Source organism: Boleophthalmus pectinirostris, unplaced genomic scaffold, assembly GCF_026225935.1.
Source record: "Boleophthalmus pectinirostris isolate CB_2022bp ecotype Guang Dong unplaced genomic scaffold, ASM2622593v1 HiC_scaffold_17, whole genome shotgun sequence".
NCBI lineage: Eukaryota > Metazoa > Chordata > Actinopteri > Gobiiformes > Gobiidae > Boleophthalmus > Boleophthalmus pectinirostris.
Window position 1 is genome coordinate 8,887,296 of NW_026571115.1, and position 12,766 is coordinate 8,900,061.

General features: G+C 35.1%; 1 protein-coding gene across 3 annotated transcripts in view; it reads right to left on the reverse strand.

The window, feature by feature from the left end:
- Positions 1–922: 922 nt before the first annotated feature.
- Positions 923–12,766, reverse strand: part of atp6v0a1a (ATPase H+ transporting V0 subunit a1a) — a 28,379-nt gene continuing 16,535 nt past the window's right edge. Inside the window, exons 13-22 of one of the 3 annotated variants that reach the window (XM_020924051.2) lie at positions 11,888–12,054; positions 11,410–11,500; positions 10,595–10,713; positions 9,874–10,090; positions 9,537–9,644; positions 8,742–8,849; positions 6,571–6,588; positions 4,873–4,990; positions 4,261–4,432; positions 923–1,993 (exon numbers count right to left, since the gene is read on the reverse strand). In XM_020924051.2, the coding sequence (XP_020779710.1) occupies positions 1,900–1,993; positions 4,261–4,432; positions 4,873–4,990; positions 6,571–6,588; positions 8,742–8,849; positions 9,537–9,644; positions 9,874–10,090; positions 10,595–10,713; positions 11,410–11,500; positions 11,888–12,054 (1,212 nt within the window). In that variant the 3' untranslated portion in view covers positions 923–1,899. Of the gene's footprint in view, positions 1,994–4,260; positions 4,433–4,872; positions 4,991–6,570; positions 6,616–8,741; positions 8,850–9,536; positions 9,645–9,873; positions 10,091–10,594; positions 10,714–11,409; positions 11,501–11,887; positions 12,055–12,766 lie in introns of all 3 variants that reach the window. The other 2 variants (XM_020924050.2, XM_020924052.2) reach the window with 2 other exon arrangements.

Sequence of the window (12,766 nt, forward strand, 5' to 3'; positions counted from 1 at the left end):
GTGTTTCGCATTAATTTTTTCTCAGACTTACCGGAAGAAAAAAAAAAAAAAAAAAAAAAAAAAAAAAAGCATATTAAATGTTTGAAAGCTCAGCGCTAGCTACGTGGTGGTGCCTGTGACGAATGGCCACAAGAGCTATAATTTTATTTAAAATGTTTCTGAAACTTTACAAACTGGTATGTCATTAAAACATTTATTTACAACGCAAAATTCAGCTATACTTTTTGGACTTAAAAAAATATTAATTATAATATATTATAAGTTAGCGCGTAGCTGGTTAGCCTCAACACTGCTTTTGAACTCTTTAATATTTGAATTTTCTGAAAAGTCTATGAGAAAAATGAATGAAACCGGAGCAGATTTCAAAGTGGACGAGTGTTGATAACTAATTATAACTATTTATATTGTTTAAACATGTCATCATATGTAACTGTAAAGCATTAAAACGTCCATATTACTAACTTCTGATCTATGTTAATGTTTTCTCATTAAAATCATACTTGGAGTTTTGTTTTGTTCCTTTCACACATATTTAACTCATAAATTCTGCATATTTAGGTAGTTTATTTCTTCTCTCAAAAGAAAACACTCTGATCCACCTTGTGTTGTCATGTGATAATACAAGAAGTGTTCACCTATGTTTTTAAACTCCATACACCTTTACCAGAATCATTTGGATCATTTCAGCCCTGGTACTGTCAATGATTACTGAACAAAAGGTTAAAGCAGCTGTTAACTTGAAAACTACCGCTTTATGACATCACAAGGTGGAACACAGCAATCTGAGTTTCAAACGTGTGACTGAAACAAAACACAACTCCAGGTCTGTTTTTGATGAGATAACGACACTTTAACATACCTAACAGCTCACAATAGTCAATTTTATGTAATACGAAACTTTAAACAAAAAAAAACATTTGAATCCATTTCGTTTCACTTTATTGACAATGACAAGTGCACAAACACAAACGTGGTGAATTTCAGTGCTGCTCCCTTCTACACGAGACAAGATCTTATAACCAAACATACAGATCTAGATTTTTACCACAATAACAATGAATACAGTAACATTAAAACTACAACGACTTGAAGACAAGTTCATTTTGATTCAGGTTGACTATAACATGTTGTCCCTTTGGGCTTTAGCTCATTTATTATTAGTGTATTTGTTACGCAGTTTTGTGTGCAGATTTGAAATTAGAAGTGATTTAGTAGAGGGGAAAAAAGCCTAGAAAAGGACGTAAATGTGCACTAGGTAACTTTTCTGGAGCATATGCCACCTGCTTGTTTCCATGGAGATCATATACCTTTGTCTAGAATGCTTCAAAATATAGCATTAAAGCAGTTACATTTGTTTATATTGCAAAAAAATGTTTTAAAAATGCATAATCTTGCTGTGAGCATGGTCGCCTTTCCACAGATCTGAGCTAGCTGAGTTTTCAGACTATCGTGAAACTTTTTTGACAGTGCTAATTTGTGCATTGCAACATCATGATAACTACATGCAGAACAGCCCCAGCATGATTTCACAGGTAAGTATCAATAGTGCGGAACATTTGCTTCTCTTTTACCTGCATGGAGACTAACAGGTAGCGGACTCTGTGCCAGAAAAGTTACATAGTTCACCTTTAATTCATGCCAGGAAAAATTGGAAGCTGCTAAACTTACAGTGGAACATATAAAGATAACATATAATAAAGGAAATGATAATAAATAACTAAATAAAACAAAACATTTCACAATTCACAACACAAAAAGCTCATGATGGTCTTTTTTTGTAAAAGATGAAATCGCAATACTTCATAGTGAGTGTTTTTATAGAACTGATTTATGGACAAAGGCTGTGTTAAGAATTTTAAATAAAGTTTTTTTTTTTTAAAGTGACTTGATTGTAATGGTTTATTCTTCAGATCGTCCTTCAAGGATGCTTTCAAAAGTGAATGGGAGGAACTTGAATCCTTGTCCAGCATAGAACTTTGTCTGAAACTCCACCCTAAAACAGAAATAAAGGGAAAATGTCAACAATACTTACAATATTACATTTAGTTTTTAAATACATCAATATTACAACAAGGTAAGAATTCATCTTAAAATGTTGTACACAATTTTGTATAAATCAGTGTTATTTTTGGATCACACTCAAAAACAGGCCACAGGTACTTGGACCTGGTTTGGACTGGATTTGCTGAATTTGTAATGTTTCCTTTTAAAACGCAAACACAAATTATTACTTTTAAGATCTGTTTAATTTTTCTTTTAATTTTTTATTCTGTCCATTTATTTACTTATTTGTGCATTTACTTATTTATTTATGAACCAATTGTAGTTTGCAAACCAACAACTACAAAATTCAGGAAGCTCAAGTTCACAGCAAAAGTGTCAAGTTAAAAGTGAAGTAACAGGAGCCAGTGACCTCTGCTCTCCATTCCTCCTGTCTCTCTAACATAGTGACAGACCACACATGCAGTCTCTGTCTGGTCCTCATCTTGGACCTGGTTTAGGCCTGGTTTCGATCTGCTTTGGACCTGGTTTAGAACTGACTCGGGCCTGGTTTAGACTTAGTTTAGACTTTGTTTAGACCTGGTTTGAACCAGCTTTAGACCTGGTTTGAACCAGCTTTAGACCTGGTTTGAGCCTGTCTGCTCCATTAAAAGAGACAGTTCTATTTTTAAAAGCTCAGTACTATGTGATGACTGGATGACCTTTTAAAAGAACCTCCACAAAATACGTCATCCTACTGTAAATCCCCTAGAGGGCGCTATTAGCTCAAAGTCCTTCTTGTGCTCATCTAAAACACCAACACATAAAGCTGTGTAGAGTAGCAAAATATTGTATTCATCTCAAGAACGGTTCCTTTAAAATACGACTTCTCAAGTGGAGTGTACAAGAGATGCACACGTTCAAATTCACTTAATAGGTTAACCGGCTGCTTTATCAGGCAATTATCAGTTAACTTTTTCTACCACATTATAAAAAATTTTCAGCAATAATTACAGGCCATCTGGCTTTGGGAACTAAAAGCCAAATTACTGACTGGAGTACCATATTTGGTAAGTTCTTAGTTCTTAATGTATCTTTTTCATATATCTTACAAAATGATTATTGGATAAAATAATGGATTAAAAATATAATAACAATCAAAATACAAATTTGGACAATACTGTATAGACTAAACAAAATAAACATGGACCAAATGAAATGAAGCTTAAAGGTCCTATATTACACAAAATGAGTCTTGCGAGCTTTTGAGAATGCTGTTTTCCCATCAAATACTTACCTGAAGTTGTGTTTTGTTTCGTTCACATATGTTTGAGTAATCCTGTATTATTAGTCGGTCTCTGTCTCCAAAGATTAAAATGCTCTGTTCCTCCTTGTGATGCCAAGAAATAGTAGTTTTCAACTAAATAGCCACTCAGTTAATGAACCAAAACACAACTCCAGGTATGTTTTTGAGGAGGTAACAACATTATAACATGGCTTAAAGCTCACAAGAGTCCACTGTGTGAAATATCAGACCTTTCAACTATAGGGATCATAGAATGTTTTGATGTCACGTGAACCCAGCCTATTCCACAAAGTTGCATGTGAAGGTCACATGTTTTTTCACTCCACTATAACAAATCAAACACCACCTGCTTTAAAAATAACCCTGTGTAAGTGAGACGACTGTCCCTGTGGTGGATTCACTAAATGATGAGTCATGGGCTCTCTCATAAACAGGACGGATATAGAGCGCAACACGGCTGACATTTCACCAAAGACAACAATGATAACCACAGAACAAAAGAGTCCCAGACCAGAAGTAAACCAGGACCAAGGACCAAGGCCTGAGGTCTTACGCCAGGAAATACTCACCGCTGTTGGGCCATCTGTTATGTCTGCCTGTATTATGTATCATTAAAGCCCTTTTTAATTTGAGCCCTGTTATGCTTTTAAAATAGTCCAGGACACATTCGTATTCATATTGACACAACAGAGTACAACTATAAATATAAGATGAGGTTTTTCTGATGATTTCACTTTCAATGAGAATGCTTAGATTACATGTCTGTTGTTCTGGGCTGGTGAAAATGGTGAATGGAGTTTGTTGAAATGAAGTAACAATCGATCTATGAGCAGCCTGATGCAGAATGATGAGAGTCTTAGAGAGAAGGAGGAGTTCTTCAGGTTGATTTCACACAGTCACCAGTTCAGTCGATGTAAAATGGGTGCCGTCTGAATAAGACACAATAATAAAACAGCAGAAGTGTCTCGACTCACCAGTGCAGTCTGAGCGCGTGCAGGAAAGCAGACAGGCCCTCCATGATGAGCAGAATGGCCACAGTGAGAATAGAGAAGAAGACGAAAATGATGGACAGTAGAATAAAACCTCCAAAACTTCTGCTGGAGAGACCTATTCTCATCACCATGGACCAGAGCACCTCGGAAAGCTCTGAAAACACAGGCATGATATGAATAAGGATAATATTCTGCCTGGAATGTTCCACAGTGTGACAATAAACAGCTCTACCCTACATTTATTCAATTGCAAGTGGTTTAAAAAGCTCAAAAGTAGCCTGGAAAACAGTCATTCTGACTGTGAGCAGGGTTGCCTCTCCACAGATCTAACATCTAACTTGGTCTGGTTTGATCTCCATGAAGATAGAAAGGTTTAATGCCATACTGTGAAACATTCCAGAAAAAACAATAATAGAGAAATAGAGAAAAGTATTTGATGGGCCCTCCACCAGAAAAGCTACACAATGGACCTTAAATTTGAAAAATAGAAAAGAACACGAAAGGAAAAACAGCTTATTCTATTTATTTAGGGTCCGAGTAATGTGAACTAATAATTATCAATGACCAATTGTAAACCCTGGTAGTTTTCCTTACGTGCATGTGCGAGGCTGAGGGCCCAGAGTCTCAGGTAGGACGCAGTGTTGGAGATACAGCCCAGACAGTACTCTATGGTGTGAATGGCGTTGTGCACGGCCTCATCAGCAAAGTTAAACTGAAAAACAACACAAAAAAAATACAAAAAAACGAATATTATAATTTAAGGTTACATGGGTTTGCAAAGAAGAAATTTCACTACGAATCCACCGCTAATGAATTACACCGTTTCATATATTTGAGATGTTCCCACCTTTTCCACCGACACCAAATACATGAAGAGATGAAGAGCCCATGACATGAAAAGCTTACACTCACTAGTCAATTTATTAGAGACATTTTATATCATTTTTGGATTTTAAACATTTACCAAAATCCTTTTTATGGCTGAGTTTTTGAGGCATTACTAGTATGTTGAGACAATGTGAATAATTTTTTTAAGTTTTGAACGGTTAGCAGAGAGTGCACTTTGCTGCAGAGAAGCACTTAAGGCCTTGCTTTATGTGGAATAAGGGAATTAGATTGTCAAAAGTATCAAAAATCAGATTTACACAAGAAGAGACGAGATACAACTGGGTTCATGAGAATGAGACACCATGAGAATTTAAACATAATTCCTAATTTATACATTTCATGGTTCAGTTTCTAATTTTGGCCTCACGAATTTTTATTTATTATAGAAAAATCATATTTTTATAGGATTTCATATTTTTGTTTACATTCTAGTACTGCTTTTAAAAGTGTAAGAGATGTAACTCACCAACATGTAGCCCTTTTTTGTCCAATCCAAATGTAAACACCTGGATAAAAATCTCACAAGATAATTTTTGTGCACAATCTTGTGACAATTTTGTCTTGAAAGATCTTTTGGCATGAGATCTTGTACCATCCCTATTAATTAATAATGAGACTAGTATCAAAACTAGACACTCATTTAAGCAGGTACTAAAAGTCATATTATGGAATCTGCTATTTCAGTTGATTGTGTTTTGATTACCGTCGTGGTTTTTGGACCTAAGTTTTCTCAATACTAACAAACTGAAGAACTGTAAATTCATATTTATCTAATATTAGCATTTACCACTCAATTTTAGCTAATAATGTGATGATAAAAATGGTAACAGAGTGTTGAATTATAAACTTAAAACTTTATTTTTAACATTACATTATTAGTTAAAGCCATAGTATGTAACTTTCTTGCCAAATGTTTGTTTTGATTACACTAAAAAAACCTGAAGAACAAAAACTTGCATCTCCACAAACCTGACTCATCCATGCAGTTTTTTTTTAAGGAAATAAGTGTTCATTTTCTGTGCCTACACTAATATCAGTTCATATTGAATATCGCTAGACACTTAAATTCAAAGTATTGATATCAGCAAGTATCGGTATTGGAGCTGGATAGGTGCATCCCTAACTATTACTGTACATATTAAACCAATATATTGACTTTATATTGATATTAGATTAGATTTCTAGTCCAATAACAGGGACAAATGTCTCTAATGAAGAAACTAGTGAGTGTACGATACCACCTTCTATCACCGTAAAGGCAAACTGCTAATTATACCATACCACCATACCATACACCACTATAATGAAGACAGATTTGACACATGCACTTGGACACGACAGTATAGAGGAAGAGGAGAGACAGAGAGAGAGAGGGAACAGAGAAGAGAGAAGGATGGGTTTTACCTCTTCTTCCTCGCGGGCCTTGAAAGCAGGCGACAAAAGGGATTGCTTGGTTATTTAGACACACACAAACAGCAGAACCGAGAAATGAAACAAGGTGGAAGAATACAAGTTATAAACGGGACAATACTAGTTAACTGCAAAAAAATTAGAATATTAAGAAAAAAGTCAGATTTTTTTGTCACTCAATTCAGAAAGGCAAACCCATATGTTATAGACTCCTGACTAGGGATGAAACAATGAACAATAGACAATAATCGTTTGTGGAACATTTTACATAACTGTGATAATCGCCAACAAAAGATAATCTCCATAAATCACCAGAATGTGCAGAAGAAAGCTACTTATCCATGATGTGTTTTTCTAGATCACTGTTGTTGTCACTTTCACTAACAAAAGTACAACACTACAAAAGCCAACACACACCATTTGCTACGCGTCGAACCCATGAGTCAACACACACTGAACTCCGTGTGTCATGGCTCTTAAAAAGGCTTTAATATAACTCTTGTTGTGTTATAAATTATTGTTTTATCTGCAGGTTACTGATAAAATAAGAGACACAGTGCGAGGCTGTGAAAGGAGAGGAAAGTCGCCGGTTTGAGGAGGTTATAGTGAGTTTAGTGAGAGACGAGAGTTTCCTCACAAGGAGAGAAGACGGAGAGGAGCTGGAGCTTTTTTCACCAGGGAGGGATTTCTCTGGCTCTGCTGCAGCTCTGAGCTTCTCCTCAAAGTTTACAGCTCCTTTTGTCGGTCACCGAGCAGAGACATGCCTGTATTCACCACAGAAGTGCAAAATGTGGTTTCAGATGCGGCCGGTGTGTGTTGGCCCATAGAAAATAATGGAGGGAGTAATTTTGCCAAAGTGTCCCGGTGTGCGTTGGCCTTAACAGTTGTTTAAATATGAAAGCTATTCATAACATTTAAATAATCATTATTCGCATCCATAACATTTTTAAACTGTAACAACAGTCATAATTATCCTGATACAATCGTTAATCACAATTACCTTGGCCATGATTATCTTTCCCATGCCAACTCATGACACAGAGTGAAATAACTGAAGAGTCTACAGATAATGAAAAAACAAAATTAAGTGTCTCAGAAAATTAGAATATCGTGAAAAAGTTCAGTATTACAAAGTCATAGTGTCGCACATTAAGCAGCGAATACACTGAAAACACTAGCAAAGATTTCCTGAGCCTTAAAAAAACTAAAATAAAAATTTAAGAAATAAACTCTCAAAATATTTCACTCTGTGTCATGAGTCTATATAATATATGGGTTTAACTTTTGTGAAATGAGTGACAAAATATATTGAACTTTTTCATGATATTCTAAGTTTTTGCAATGGACTAGTGCACAGCCTCGCTCAGGGTTAGTATTGCACAGCACAGCATCACATGGGAAATAACATTATCATGACACTATAGAAGATAAGCTCTGCAATCTGGAAAGGAACAAAGGTACATTTTTATGCATAATATACTGCCTAAGAAAATGTAGATGATAAATTTTAATATTGGAAGAGAATGCCACTGACACCAATACAGGTTTATGCTCCCCAAAAATATTATAAATGTACAATATCATCAATAAAATAAACAAGAGAATAAACAAATAAGCCAACACTTCAGAAACTGTACTTTGCATCTATAATAATGAGTAAAAAAAGTTATGTATTCAACTCTTCAGCTAATATCTTACTGTAGTTCCCTGTTACTACAAATTAAAAGTATCCACAATAAATATTTACCTACCACATTTCTTTTTTTTTTTTTGCACAACTAATGCCATGCTGCCCTTTTTAATAAATTTTTTTTATATAATTAATTAATTTTTTATACAGTACAAACTAAATCTTGCAAATATGAATAAACTGTTACAATATGCAATGTACAACCAAATAAAATGCAAATAAATGACATAGTGTTACATTTGAAATATGAGACACTGAAAAAACTAAGGAGGTAGAGAAAACTTATAATTAGACTGAAACTTGAGTCGTGGGTTTTAGTTTCCACTTGGGGACAGGTGAGTTATTTATTTAAAAGGTAAGAGCGGATCAGATATCTCTCAGACCTCCTCCATGTTCGTTAGCAGCTTGTTCTTGTAAAAGGCCTTGTAGCAAACACAGATAAAGACACAGGTAAGTATATTTGTACATGTTTTACCTCTGGTTCGTCTTCAGACTGCTGAGCGAGCTGGTCGTGTTGGATGATCTCTGCTTCATCCTCCGTCGGACCGTTACCGACCCTGACCCCTCCGAAGCTCTGAGTGCCCTGACGATCGTGAACAAAAACAAGAAATAAATAAACAATTTCTATCTAAGAGGTTTCATCTGGATTACATCATATTTTGACTCTAAATTCAAGCCTGTAGGATGTTGAGTTGTGGTCTTAGTCAATGCATCAAGGTCAGTAATAAACTGTGTTTCTTTAAAGGTCTTATATTACACAAAATTTTTGTTACCTCCTCAAAAACATAACTGGAGTTGTGTTTTGTTGCATTCATACATTTGAGTAATCATGCATTATTTTGTCTGTCTTCACCTCCAAAGCTCAAAATGCTCTGTTCTACCTTGTGATGTCATGAAGCTTTAGTTTTCAAGTTAACAGATCCTTTTATCTTTAGTTCAGTACAGACTGACAATTCCAGGGCTGAAATGATCATCCAAATTATACTAGTGAAAGTGTATGGAGTGGAGCACTTCCGGTATTACCAAATGGCACCACAAAATGGAGTGTTTTTAGTTTAAGAGAAGTACAGGATGTGTGTGTTGATGAATAGATGTGTGAATGAAAATGAAACAAAACCCAACTCAGGTATGTTTTAATGAGAAAACAAGAAGATTATAACATAGATCAGCATATATAGACCCTTAAAGATTTCATTCCAATCAACAATTACTTTATTTTTTTAATCGTATTATTTATTTTTATTTTTTTCACATATCACACAGGTCTTACCAGATGTTTGCGCCACATGTGTTGTCTCCGTAGAACCAGAGTTTTCACTATTAACATAAAGGGAACACACGCCAACGCAATGATCACCAAGAAGGACTGCAGAACAGGCTGGGAAGAAAAAACACATTTAACATAGAATTATTACATCTAATTGCATAAAGATAATAGGGGTGTGCAAAAATATTGAAATGTCGATATATCGTCACACTGAATTTGGTGATACAGTATTGTTATTGTAAGCTGTTGAATCGATATATTGGCAGGAGTATTTTTGTTATCTTTTAGTAATTTTTGATGAGGAAACAACATTTTAACATAGTGTAATCTCCTGTCTTACCTGCCCCGTGTAGAGCGGTTTGCTGTTGGGGTCACGGTAGCTGAACAGAAACATGTTGATGAAGGCGATGAGGAGACTGGGGGCTTCTCTGGAGGTACGAGCGCTGTACGACACCCACTTATAGAAGATGATAATGACCAGGTATCCAAAAAGACTCGCCATGAAAACGATCTCTGGGATGAAACCCAAGTAGATTTTTATGGGCTTCTGGAAATAACTGAAAATTAACACAAAAACAATATTATATAACTGAAAACATAATAAATATTGCTAAAGCTGAATAATATAGAGAATACATGACACAATGTAAGTTGTTGTGTGAGTAGGGGTTGTAACTGTGTTTAATGTTATGCTCTTATTGAAAATATGCATTATTAATGTGTGTCTGTTATCAATTTGAGAAGCTTTGGTGCTTGTTTTAGATATATTTTTTTTTTATTTGTATTTGCAAATGAAGCAATGGCATTACAGAGATGGCAACACTCCGCACTGGACTCTATGAACTCATCGTGGTGAATAATTAGGATGCTTGAATTTCATAAGTTAAGTGAGGAATAACATTGGAACACTGCGACAATGTTTTTTGCATTTCTTTAAAATAGCAAAAATCCGGTACAGCACCTTTACCTAGTTGATTTCACCATGTGCAGCACTGAAAACAGCTTTTGTGTTTGATTGGATAAAACACTGTATACCCAGAATAGTATGGTATATATCTTACAGGTGGTTGAAGAGGCCGAGGCTGACTCCAAACAGCATATGGATGACTCCCAGGATCACAGACATCTTCATTTTAAAAGAGTTCAGGAACGACAGTTTATTTGAGGCAATGTTCCAGATCTACAACACAGAACGAAGAGTGATTAGTACAGAGAGGCCAATATAATAGACTGATATTTGCCCTTTTTTAGCGTATTGGGTATCGGCCTTATATCTCCAGCACAGACCAATATTTGGTTTTGGTCGATCTGCTGATTAAAGAATACACATAAAGCTTTATATGAACATGCAAGTGTGAAAAGATAACAGCACAAAACATGATTAGACAACTCTCTTATAGGTTTACAGTAAATAGGGCTGTTGGCATGTTTGCAGTAAATTTAAATAACAGAATTGGGGAAAATAATCCAAATCTGCCCTACATATCGTCTCAAAAATTTTGTCAGATCATATGAGCCCATCAGCTGCTCTGGATTCTAAACAATCAGCATCAGCCAGGAAAAAACACCTATCAAAATGATGAAAAGTTATGACTGTCACCATAGCAATTGATGACTCAAAACAAAATATTATATATTTGAATGGTCAACTGTCCTTAAAATGGCACCATGTCATAGGAAGCTCAAACCATTAATAAAAGAGACTGGGATTGTGTTGTCAATTTCAAAACATATTCCAAATTAGCCTAACAGTAAACCAGTGGAGCTTTTGAAATGTAAAATTTTCAACTTTTGACTTTTATCATTACCACACAAATAATCTCTGGTATTTCCGATAACCTTTGTTCAATTCAGTACAATTCAATGAAGTACTCACAGGATCGATCCCAATGGGATAAGGTCCTTTGAAAACTCCGTCTATGGCAGGGTCCAACTGCAAAATCCTGCTGCCATTCAAAGTGGCAAAGCTACAATGGGATAATGTGAGTTAGATCTCTGCCGTTATAAAAGCAAGCTGCATTTAAGCTTTATGATTGTGGAAAACGCATATTAAAAATGGGCCAAAAATGATTTATGTCAAAGGCTTACCTGTATATTTTGTATTATTTATAAAGAATATTATTGTTGTTATAAAAGTCATTGCAGGTTTTACAAGCGGCATTTCTCCAAGTGTTGTAAATAAGTGTAACAAAAATAAATAAAAATTGTTTTATACCTTACTGTTCAAATAAACTTTCATTCATTCATATCATTCAGAGCAGAATTGAATTTTAACTTTGTTTTACCAAATTTTTGACATATTTTTTGTAATCATGGTTTAAAGCTGATATAATTTTAAAGCTGTTTTCACTCACGTCCAGTTTCCTCCGACTCTGGGGTCAAACATGGGCCGGACGCTCCAGCCAGATCCAAACAGGTTTATAGATTTGGAGAAGCAGTCGTTGTAAATAATTCCAGTGTAGATGGAGAAGATTCCCATGAGGAGGATAATGTATCTCCCCGCAAACACCATACTGAACATCTGTCCAGGACAAGAGAAAACATTCATTATTTTTATTTAATTTGGTCCTGAGTTTTGCCTGTCTTGTCTTTTCTGAGTTTGTTTGCGTTATGATAAAAGCAAATTTGAAGACAATAAAGGCAAAAGTTCATAGGTTAAATAAACATAAGTGACAAAGTTTTTCACAGTAGCTTCAGTGGTGCCATTATTCAACCCTAAATAATAATCATAAGATTCAACATTTGTGGATGAAATAACTTTCCTGGGTGGCTTCACATTTTAGAATTTGATTACGTCCAAATTTTCAGATGGAGAATGGCGGCAATATTATTTTATGTGAGAGTCAAAATCATATTAAACTTCATCATTTTTTGTCAAGAATACACACAACCACCATATTAAACTGGTGGCTTAAGTTATTTGATTTTGATTTGCCAATATTGTCTGATTGAATAACAGCACAAAATTATTGCTAGAAATGGGACAGCATCCCGTGTCAGATCTCATGAGACAAAAATTCCTCAAGACTGTGTGAGAAGCTGTAGTTCCAAAAAGCACTGATAGAATAACAGAAATAGATACAAAATAGAATAACAAAAATATTAAACGAAGTAAATACAAATTCTGAAGCCAATGTTGGGAACTAAATCAGACTATTTTCGTCTTAGAAATTATGTTAAAAATCTCATCTTGTCTCATTCTCATGGACCCAATCTTGTGTCTTGTCTCCTCT